General features: G+C 42.1%; 1 protein-coding gene across 1 annotated transcript in view; it reads right to left on the bottom strand.

Annotated features, from left to right (window-relative positions):
• Window positions 1-9,129: 9,129 nt before the first annotated feature.
• The window catches only part of UVRAG (UV radiation resistance associated), a 162,906-nt gene continuing 159,939 nt past the window's right edge, over window positions 9,130-12,096 (bottom strand). The window contains exon 15 of the mRNA XM_045021498.1: window positions 9,130-11,040. Coding sequence (XP_044877433.1) covers window positions 10,341-11,040 — 700 coding nt within the window. The 3' untranslated portion in view covers window positions 9,130-10,340. The remainder of the gene's footprint in view (window positions 11,041-12,096) is intronic.

A 12,096-nucleotide genomic window follows, 5' to 3' on the forward strand; every position in this document is an offset into this window, starting at 1 on the left:
CGTGGCCAAGAAGAGAAAAGCAAGTCCTGACTGTGGCCCGATGTTTGAGGGAGACCTGTTTTAGTCATGTCATGATGTCCTGGAATCTCTTGATGGGGAGATAAGCTCTCACTGTAGTCAAATCCAAAGTTGCTCTTCTGAAGTCTATGGACCTCCTGGGGTCAAAGTAGACTTTTTGTGGTTGACACAGATTCCCAGGGAAGATATAAGACAGAGTAGGAATGTTGTTGCCAACTGGACTTCTGTCCTGGATGTGCCCATCTGAAGCTGGTTGTCGAGATATGGCAAGACGGTTATGCAAGTGTTTTGTCTCATCCAAGCTGCCACTACTGAAAAGGCCTTGGTGAACACCTTGGGTGCTGTAGCTAGTCTGACTGGGAAGAATTCTGAATTGGAAGTGGTCCTGCCCAATGAAGAATCAGAGGAACTTTCTGTGGGATGGGTGAATATATGTCAAGGGTCATGAACCAAGTCCCCTCTTCCTGAAAGGGGATTATTGATGCCATCGTAACCATGCAGAATTTTAATTATTGGATCAATACATTAAGTTGGCATCTGCCACTGGATTTCTTGGGGTCCAAGAAATAAAGGGAGTAGAACCCCTTCCTTCCCTGATGTTGAGGGGGCACCCACTCTATGTCCCCTTTCCAGAGAAGAGAATTTACCTTGACACAGAATATCCTTGTGAGAGTGGTCCCTGAAAAGGGGTCAGAAAGGGGGTTGGGGTGCGGGAGGCAATTGCATAGCCATGGTGGATGATGTCTAGTACTTACTTGCCTGTAGTTATTGCTGTCCAGTTGAGAGGCGGCCACCAAACAGTGGGGGGAGTACTAAGGAATGGCATTGATGTCGGTATGCAGTCCTTGACCGTGCCATCAAAATAACCCCTTGGCTGGTGAGTGGGGTTAGGTGACCGTTGTAGAGGTAGAAGAAGCTGTATGCCTGGATCCTTGAGTCTTTTGCTTCTTACATGGGGGTTCATATGAGTGGTGGTGATAGAATGCCTTGAGCTGGTCTGGGTCCAAAAGGTTGCTTATTATGTTTCCTCTTCACGCGTGGGGAGTAAATGCCCAGTGATCATAAGGTTGTTCTAGAGTCTTTTAGAATGTGCAAAGACTGATGAGTCTTGAAATGACACTTTGGCCATTAGCCTGCCTTCATCAAATCAGGGCTTGGCACTGAGCCCTGTCCTCCTGGGAAAGTCTGTCTTTAAAATCTTAAATTTGGTGTAATTAAGGAAATCATATTTTGCTAACAACGCCTGATAGTTATAGACTCTGAATTGCAGACTAAACTATGAGAAGACTTTCCTACCCAAGAGATCGAGTCATTTAATGCCCTTGTTAGTTGGGGGTAGTCAGAGTACTTTTCTGTAGCCACTTGCAACAATGGGGCACCTGGCATTGGCCACTGTTGGAAGACAGGATAGAGTGGGCTAGATGGACCTTTGGTCTGACCCAGTATGGCCATTCTTATGTTCACTAAGAAGTTGGGTGCTGGATGGCTGAATAAAAATTCTGCCCCTTTAGCTGGTATGAAATATCATTTCTCCACTCTCCTTGAAGTAGGGGTTCCAGGATAGCTTGGTTAACTGGAAGGGCCGCTCAAAAGGCCAGAGGGCTAGAGATTGTCCCAATGGCCTTGTTGTGTGTCTTGGACCTCTTTGAGGTTTCTACAGCCCAGTTGCCACCTTCCACAACAAATTCTGGTACTACTTGTGATCATCAGGAGGACGGTAGGATGATGGAGCAACCGCCTCATCCCTGAAGGGGACCACGTACCAGTCAGAACCAACTTGATCTCTTCCTCCTCTGCAAATCCTGATGAAGCTGGTTGGTATCAGCTGAGAGAGGAGCGACAGTATGATTCCCACATAGATCCCAGGCACCTGCTGTATGGATACCATGGGCCCCAGTAAGACCAGCAGGAATTAACCAGAGGGGGAGGACCCCAAGGCCTCAGGCACCAGTGATCCCCTGCATAGCTGTATTTGGAAAGAGGCAGGCTGTTCCAATACCTTCCTTGGTCTCCGACCGGACTTGTTTCCCTTGGGTGGGGGAGGAACCTCATCACACACATCAGATTCACTTGACTAAAGGATAGGCTCCTGTTCTACTGGTGGCACCGATGGAACTGGTGGGAAGATGTTAGATGTAGATGTAGTAGGAGGTGATATTCTTCCCCTCAAGGTGGTTTCCCCAGATGTAGGGCTGTCTCTAGGAAGAGCCTGACTTGGTAACAGGGGAGATGTGGGCAGGACAAAGTGAAGATATCCTCAATCAATGTAAAGTTTTGGGTCCTCCCTGGTGGTTGAGGGGCTCATGGGAGGGTATTGGTGGATCCAAGTCACCCAAAGGCTAGTGTTCCGGGGATGCCACACAGAGAATGTTGAAGCCATCAGATGGGATCCCAGAATTGAGCTCCCAGATGGAACTACTGGGTACTGCTCCTCAGGTTTGAAGGGTAAAGCCAGAGCCAGTACCATTGGATGTCTCTTTTGTGTCTTTCCTTCTTGGACAGAAGGTTTTTATGCAGGCCTACTTTTTTAGGACCCAAGCAAGAGAGCCCACCTGACTTTGACTGAGCTAGGGAGGGACCCTTTCTCTCAGTGGCAGATCTGGACAGAGATTTGTTCTTATGACTATGTTCACGTCCTCTAGTCTCATAAGAGAGTTTCTTAGGCTTGAGGGGTTTATTTTGCCTTGACTGAAAATCTCGTGCTTGGGCACTGCTCACAGTCCGAGGACGATGTCCAGGGGGCCTCCCCATCCTGAATCTGAATGAGGTCTCACTCTGCTCCATCTGGTGCTTCTGCAAATAGAGCTCTTGTCTCTCACAAGTTCAGGGAGGGAAGGAATGGCAGATACTGCACTTGGTGACAATATGAAGTTCCACAAGGAAACAGAGGCAGCACTGGTGGCTACCACTAGCAGAAAAGGAACTGGAGTAGGGGAGAGAGTTCTTGAACCCCAGAACCATTGGCATAGCCTCGCTTTGGAGGGTAGGGAGTAATTAATATGCTGACCATAAAAACACTAAGCTATTAAGTTATTTACAAATTGCAGTCACAGGTTTAAAGAAGAGGAAGATCAAATGGACACACAATTCTGACTCTACCATGTGGTGGTAAGAAGGAACTGGAGAGGCATTGGTCCACACTTCCCTTTATACCCTAGGTTCAGAGCATAAAGTGTTCCTCTGTGCATGTGCGGCTCAATGGACACTGCTTACTAAAAATTTTGGGACTGAGGTGCATGGTGCACATGCGTACCGTCATGTGGAATACACACAGCGACCATCACTTGAAGAACATTGGCTTCATATGAAATTGGAAATCAGGTGCAGAGTTTTATGGACAATGTTTATGTTTCAAAAGACCTCATGCTCCATTTTACCATCAGGATCTATTCCCACATGCAGGTCAACATGTTCTCCATGCTGATGACAGGGTTACTTATTGCCAGCCATCCCTACTGACTGCACATTCAAAACACACGGCTCCTCTCCAACATGTGATCCAATCAGCTGGATTACTTTAAAACCTGAACTGGTTTGTTATTAGATATAGTATTTTCAGATATAAGTTCTCTCTCTGCCTTGAATTCCATATTTGTAGAGGTCTGTTCATCCCAGCATCAAGTGCCCATGATAGTTGAGAATGAGCCTAGAAAAATGAGTCGTCATAATTCATGGTTTACACATAATTTCACTTTGACATTCGGATTTGAGCAAGTAATTTGATCTGTAGTTGCTTTTAATGGACACATGAAATAAAACACCACGCAAGACAACTGAAAACATTGACTTAAACAGTTATAGTTTTTGCTCTCCTTTCAGGTGACATCATGGAAAGATATTACCGCCTTCGGTGACATTTGTTGATGGGTATTACTGCTCTCCCTGAGCTCAGGGAAAGGGTATTGCTGGCACAATCAACACCACACTTAACAGCAAAAAACCACCCCTTCTGACAGGCATGTTATGGGAATATAATGGCTAGCTACTATAATTGCACAATCCTTTTGGTGCCCAGAGTCAGCACATGTCCCATTGCTAGCAGGTGGCTGTATGATGAAAATCCTGAATGCTGTTGCCAAGAGTCTAAAATCCATGGTTAGTGCAAGCGTTATATTTACTCCCAATCCACCCCAGCCAAGGAAACTAAAGAAACAGCCTGAAATTGTTTCAATTACAGTTGGTAATCAATACAGTTGTTCAGTGTCAGCTCAAAACCTGCCGCTACAGCCATCAGTTCCTCACAAAATACCTCCCCCTGCTAGGAGTCTAGCTGCTCAGCTTCCAAGGCTAATGAGAACACTGAGATGGCGATGTTAAATATTCCCCTTCACTAAGATGCTAGATTAAATCTTGTGAGAACATTTCCTTCTTGGAAGAGTGGAAAATCTCTGCTTTGTGCACTTATGGAAACCTGTGCCAGATCAGAAGGGTTTTAGATCTTTGCTCCACTTCATCAGGAACTGACTTGAGACTGAACTTATTTCTGATGCCCCTCTGCAAGTCAGACTACTAGAAATTAGTTTCATTTGCTCTGGATATTATTTTATTTAAAAAACAAAACAAAAACAAACAAAAAAACAACCCAAAGGGAGGCTGTGTAAAGGGAAGGAAATGTTTACCTGTTAAATTATCTGAGACAACTCAGACTGGATAGGTATTCTTATTCAAGCAAAAGAAGCCAATTAAAGTGACTTTTTGAATATAATATTACTAGAAACGGTCAGTTGAATGTCTAAAAAACACCTGGAATCAAAAGAAGAAAATTGGACTGAAAATTAACAGGCAAATTCACCCCTAATATTACTGTTTAGGGTAGGTTTACACTTACCTTCCGGGTCGACGCGGTGAGTTCGACTTCTCGGAGTTCGAACTATCGCGTCTGATCTAGATGCGATAGTTCGAACTCCGGAAGCGCTGCGGTCGACTCCGGTACTCCACCACTGCAAACGGCGGTGGCGGGGTCGACGGGGGAGCAGCGGAGTTCGACCCCGCCGTGTCTGGACGGGTGAGTAGGTTGAACTAGGGTACTTCGAATTCAGCTACGCTATTCACGTAGCTGAATTTGCGTACCCTAGTTCGACCCCCCTTCTTAGTGTAGACCAGGCCTTAGTCAGAGCATGACTTTCACCTGCAATATGTAGATTGACATATTGCATCTAAAGACCAGTTATTTACAAGTGGAGGGAACTGTTTTTCATTAAAAATTCTGTTTGTAAAAAGACAATATGCATAGTCCTCTAGATACCAAGAGAATCAGAAATCTTCTCTCGATCTCACACACAGTGGTTTCCAATCTTATTTCACCAGAACCAAGTTAGCAATATGAAAGTGCCTCTCTTATCCATCTTAGCGGTTTTAAACAGGTAGCCATCACCATTCTATCTAGGGTGACCAGACATCCAGATTTTATAGGGACAGTCCCGATTTTTGGGTCTTTTTCTTACATAGGCTCTTATTACCCCCCACCCCCATCCTGATTTTTCTATCTAAGGAGTAAAATGGATCAAGCTTCAAGAGTTCATGAAGTCTTTGGCTTTTTCATTTCTCTTTGGCAAAAGGTGTTTGGAGTATGTTGTTGTTTGGTTGATTTGCTCATTTCAGGTGTTTAAACTTATTTTTCTTGGGGTGGGGGGAGGAGGAGGTAGAGTTTAGGTAGACGTTGCCGTGTTGAGTGTCATTCTTTCTATGGTGGAAAAGCTTTTTCAAATAGGAATGTTGTGCAGTTTCCTACAGATAGTTGACCTCTGAATTTGCCTAGTCTCCTTGGAACGCTCGCTTCATACCCTTAACCGAGAATCTTTTGTCCCCAATTCCCATGTGCTTTGTGATCTGTCTTGTCTCAGAGGAGCACAACTGCTGATGCAGTTCATAGATCAAAATTCAGTTTAATGTAGATGGGACTTGATCCATTAAATGTTTTGAAAATGAGGACCTAGAACTTAAATTGCCATGTGAAGTTAACTGGGAGCCAGTGAAACATGGGTTTGATGTCCTCACAGTGATCTAGAGGGCCCTGCTAAGATCTATTCCCCCTTGTGCTAGCTTACTATATGCATGTTATGCCTATGAGTAGCTGTCTAAGAAAGTATCAGAGGGGGAGCCATGTTAGTCTGGATCTGTAAAAAGTGACAAGAGTCCTGTGGCACCTTATAGACTAACAGAGGTATTGGAGCATGAGCTTTCGTGGGTGAATACCCACTTCGTCAGATGCAAGTTTATAATTTACATGGACAAAGGAAGTTATTTTATGCATTTTATGGATTAGAAGCTACGATATTCCTAGGTCTGCCACTGGCCTGATCTGTGATCACAAGTGAGTCACTTGACCTCATAGGGACATCTACCTACCATAAAACAATACAAACTATTTGTCATATATGGTATATATGTATCACTTCTTTACCAAAATGCAGGAGCTGTTTAACTGTGCATAGCGATGTTACAACACTTTAAGACAGTTAGTGAAGAATACTATTGAGTTGTAACCCTCCAGAATCTCCCCATCCCAGCTCTGCTTGAGGTTTAGCGCTGTATATTACTGGATTTCTGATTCAGAAGCCATTTCTCTCACACTCCAGATTCCCTCAAGCCCACCCCTGCCTGGGGTCTTAGCATTTTACCTTCTGCTTGGACAAGGGAAGAAATGTCTTCTGCATTACTGTTGAAGCATAGAGGGTCCCTTTGGTTCTTCATATTGCACTGCCTCCCACCCACAGTGCCCTGGGTCACGGTCACTCCCTTTTAGGGGTTGCAGTGGTGGTCTCTTGTTTGACTGGAAGGTAAGCTCCTTCAACAGACATATGTTGCTTATTAGCTTGGATCACAGAAGGTGCTGGAAGACTAGCAACGCCTCCCTTATGAACGAACATGACGTTTCCACAATCCGCAAAGCTCTGCGTATCCAGCTGCCGGAAAGCAGCACAATGAGATGTGGCTCTGTTATTCCAGCTGTGTAGCATCTCTTTGCGAGGAGGGTGAAAAAGTGATGCAGTGCCATCTTGTGAAATAAAACTCAGATCAAATGAGACAAGATGATGTTTTCTTAAACTAAACCTGCTTTCAGATTATTCATATTCAATATATTATTCATACGTGGGGCTGAGGAATTGAAAGCCAAGAAATTTTATTGAGCGAGAACATTGGATTCAAATGACACCCCGACATGCAATTTGAAGCAACGTGCAGATTAAAATAGTCATCTAGTAAAGAAACCACACACTTAACTCTTCAGATAAATACTAACCAATTTTATTTTATAAATACAGATGCAGAGATTTTTTGCAATTACCAATGGAACTTTAACATGCCATTTATTATGGGATATTTTATTTTGTTTTAGTTATTTAAAGTACCTGGCTAGGCAAGAATAAGCCAACACACTTACGCTTGCTATAAAAATAGAGCTGGACACAAATCTTCCAAAGCTAATATTCTGAGAAATCTTAGGAATTTCTAGTGGGGGAAGAAAATGCAATGAAACATTTTCACTTGAAAATGCTTGCAGACTTAACAGTGTGTCTGCTGTGCAGAAACTAAAAGGCTCTTGGCAACTAAAATGCAGTGTGATATATCATCCAAATTTACAGTTTACCTCCATTCCCCCTCACCCCAAGATTTTTTTTTAATTCAGTAATTTACAAGGCAAACTGTAAAAGAGCCACGTGGTGGCGGCTTGCACAATATTTTTGCCTTATAATGGCAAAAATAAATTTGTCAATGCTTTGATTAGCCCCAAGACACTATTTTAGGTGGAACGTTATAAAACGCTGCCAAGAAACGTGGTGGCAATTCAAGGTGTGGGTGTGCTGAAAGGATTCATTATTGAAGAAAGTGGGTAAAGCAAACTTGTGCAACAAACGTGCAGACTCAAGAATAGCTGTACTGTGACATAAGCATTATAATTACAGGGGTCAATAGTGGTTCATTTGAAGAGTTTTTATAAACTCCAGAAACACTGGGTTAAAGAGCAACAGAGCAACACAACACAACATGTGGGAAGACAACTATTGGGCTTCATTTGGTTGTGTGGAACCTGAGATAATCAATTTGAAAATAATGCAAAAAGTATTTAAAGTCACACTGATGTTCTATGAACCCCATTTAATACATTGTCCAATTGCTTTGAGTCAAATGGTGCCTGTGTAAGGAATATAATTTTACAACTTTTCTTTGGGTAGATTTAGAGACACCACAACACAGGCTACACTGTACTCCCAAATATAATGACTTTCCTCATGCATGTAATGTATGTATCAGTAGAAGTGCTCCACCCTCAAATGTGCATGAGTGACTCCTATTGCCATTGGTGCTCAGACTGGAGGTTGTAGGTGGTTCTGCGATATTTCTCTCTGCTAGCAGAAGAGAGGAAGACGGTAAGATGAAGTCATTAGCACGCAGCATCCCACCACTTTGTTCTCATCTGAAGCACAGAGACTTCAATGGGAATTTTGTGCATTCAGATTTGGCTCTCATTATGCTGTCCATAGGGTTTAGTAAAAAAATATTTTTTAAGTTTTCCCCACGCATAGTAATAATGCTTTAAAACAGCTGTTAGTTACCCTATGGAAATACACACTTTTTTTGGAATGCAAAGGAATTTTTCATGATGTTAGAACTGAAGCACCATCTTCCAGGGCCGATGGGGCCCAATTCCACAAGGTACTTAAGCATGTGCTCAACTTTAGGCATTTGAGTAGTCCCACTGAGTTAAATGGAATATGTTCATGCTTGATGTGCTTAATACCTTGGCCTTAATTTCTGAATGCCTGTTTTTAATGTTTCTTGCAATATCCTAAAAGTAGATGAAATGCTGTAGAAAGGCTAGGTTAACTAATGCAGTTATAAACAAGCTTTTGAAACTTTTAATGAAAATATAAATAGGATTTCAATGTACTCATTAAGGTGCTACATAAAAAAATGCAGCTACTAGACTGCAACTATGTATATACTGTATCTCACACTCAATGTATTGGTTTGTCAACCTACAATGTTTAGATTACACATATCCAGTTTAAATTAATTTAGGTTAACCTTATGGTGAAGTTAGAAAGTAACAGACTTGCTTACTGGTTCAAGAGAAAGGCTATAGTGGGAAAGAAAAATCAGGCATAATGAAGTAAATTAAACTTTTATTCTGCTATATATATATTGATATTTGAGAGCTCACAACTGAGCCCAAATTCTTGGGTATACAATATAGAAAGCAAGAGCAATGAAATCCGAACTCAGACAAATACCAGGAAATCACGAGCAGCCTGCAAAATCTGTTTTTCCATTAGTGCAGTTGTAAACACATGTGCCAGTGGTAAACTACCTATCTACAATCAAACTGCATAATAGGTCCAATGTACTGATTGCACATAGTCTGGACCTACTTGAGTGTGTCCATGAAATCCATCACAGCACCTTGATGTCTGAAAGCAAGACATCTCATACCACAAATGATAGGTGGAACCTGCTAATATAATGCATTTTTAGGCTTTTGCCTGTGGTGTAATAGCTCTATTTTAATCCTAAACCAGGAGTGGGGCAATTTCCATTGGTTAGATTAACAGGTGATTGTTGAAGAATAGTTAAATTAATTAGCCCTCAAGGTTTCCACCTGGAAACTTTGCCTGCTGGTAGTAGCAGTGAGTGTAGGAGGGGAGGGAATTAGTGTGGGTATCATTTACGTGGGGAGAGAAACTGCGTGAATCTCATTTAGATGCTTATAAAAAGATGCATGTTTCTCTGGTACATTTACACCAGGCTTTAAAGAACAGAAAACCCATCGGTGCAATCTTAAAATTTTAAGGATTGCAAAATTCAACTGAATAAGATGCTGTTCAAAAGTAGCAAGTTCATGGTATTTCTGTAACACTGACTACATTGCTCAAGAGAAACTGTATATTGGAGAAGGTAAAAATATAATGACTGCGGGTCTTACCATAGATATATTTTTAAATTAACTTTTTCCCCTCAAAAGATGAAAATAAAATATAACTAAATAATAACGTAAGCAGACAAAGATTCATACAAGGGCCTGATTGGCACTAAAATCTCTTTCAAAGAAAGTATTTAGAATGGACTCTGGTACCTGAAAAACAGCTTATAAATACCAGACAAAGAAAGGACAGGAAGCAGAGTCAAAGTTTACCTGGACAGTGAATATACCATGATCCTGTGTTATCGTTCTCAGTTACAAAGTTCATTTTCCAACACCAAAGGAACAGCTTTAATCATTTTCCCATAATTAACACAAAGGATTATAAGTGCAACTTTATCTTCATTTCAGATCGCTGATATCACCGTGGTACTGTCCACTACCGAATTCCTGTTGAAGCTTACTTGTCCGAACTTTTGCGTGGTCTGCGAAAGCTGGACATGTTTTCGTTCAGTGCATAGATCCTTCGGGAGAACTCCTCAAACTCCCCTAGAACTTGATCATCACATTCCACTGCCACAGCATGGTCCACCGGGATGCAGTTAAAGGCTTCTAGCTGATCTCCGGTGCTGAATCCTGTTGCTTCCATCCCAATTATTTCCTCTGCTTGCTCAACAGTGCAACAAAGATCAGTGCTGAGGGGAGGATGGAACTCACATGGCTGCTCGCTGCTTGCACTGCCAGTGCATTCACTAGGCAGAAATGTTCCGTTTATTGCACTAGTATGTCCCAGGAAAGACTCCTGCTGGTCTTGGACATTATTCAGACTCCCATTTTCTGCATTTAAACTGTCACACAAATCCTCTCTTTTGTTGGTTTCTTTTGAGAAGTCCATGGAGGTATCTAAGGATGAGGTTAGCGATCCAGAATTTTTATCCGACTTTTCTACAGGGGCTGCAATGGCAACAGGCTGTGCTAATGCAGAATTATAACTAGGAGGGGGGGTTTTGTACTGTAGTCTTTCATTCTCTGAGCTGGCCCGTTTCCGGTGTCCCTTATCTGGGGAAGGAGGCCCAGTAGATAAGCCAACATCCAAGCCACCGAAGGTAGAACTTTGTCTCTTTGGAACTGGAATTGCACTAGAAATATGATGCCGATCACTATAAAAGAAAAAGATAAAAATGACAAAATCATCATCAATGTGTGATCACAGCACAAAAGGTTATAGCCAGAAGAGCATCAGTTCAGGAGTATGACAAACTAATTACTACTGAGCTCGGACAACCTATTACTTGAGGACTCCTAGCGCAAAACCAGCAAGTTTGGTCCTAGAGTGCTGGCACCCAAAATTTATCACTTAACGCTGTGCACTGCAGAAGCTATCCCAAGTTATAACTTCACTGACAAAACTAAAAGCTCAGCTGGGGTGTATGTAGAAAACTTCCACTGTCTAAAAGTCAACCAACCAAGAAACTATCATGTTACATTGATTCATACAGTTACCTTAATGTAAAGTTTTCATTCTTATCATGAAGTCCTCCAATAAGCAATAACCGCAGTTGCAAGCACTGTATTTCAAGGAGAAGCTCCCAAAAGCATGGCCTATTGCGAGATTTCAGGAGATATTGCACAGTTTCTCGACTGTTATAAAATTAACTTGTGCTAGCAGTATAAGGGCTTGTAAACACTACAGAGAAACTATGGCCATCAGAACTCTAAGTAATGCTGGTGCTAGAAAAAAAAGCCAGCATCAGTTCCTGACCAGCAAAGACCGAAAAGAGTAGCAGTGAGCCAGACTGTGGATTAAAATCAGTTTACAGTGTTACTCTACTCCACAGTAAGTTTTTGAAAAGTGATTTGTAAAATACTTCAAATATCTATATTTTTTACATCACACACACCAGCAACACAGCCTTCACAAGCAAATTTATGATAGCAATAAGCAAATATGGCGGTGGTTAATGGTGGGAATGCTGCCCATGAGGAAATTGAAGTCAGCGACTCAGTTCATATTTGTTGGCAAAGAGCCATTATTTGGTAAACTGTTTGATTACTAAAGCTCTTGGTATATACAGAACACATTTCATTATCAATCCCCTGAACAACTCAATCCCCTAACATTGTTGGCACATGTGGCCTCCAAAAATCAGTCAAGTTTGAACAATACTCCCCTTCCCACTCAAGGGCTGATGCACTTTGTTATTTCCATGCTTACT

This window comes from Mauremys mutica, chromosome 1, assembly GCF_020497125.1.
Source record: "Mauremys mutica isolate MM-2020 ecotype Southern chromosome 1, ASM2049712v1, whole genome shotgun sequence".
In the NCBI taxonomy this organism is placed as follows: Eukaryota; Metazoa; Chordata; order Testudines; family Geoemydidae; genus Mauremys; species Mauremys mutica.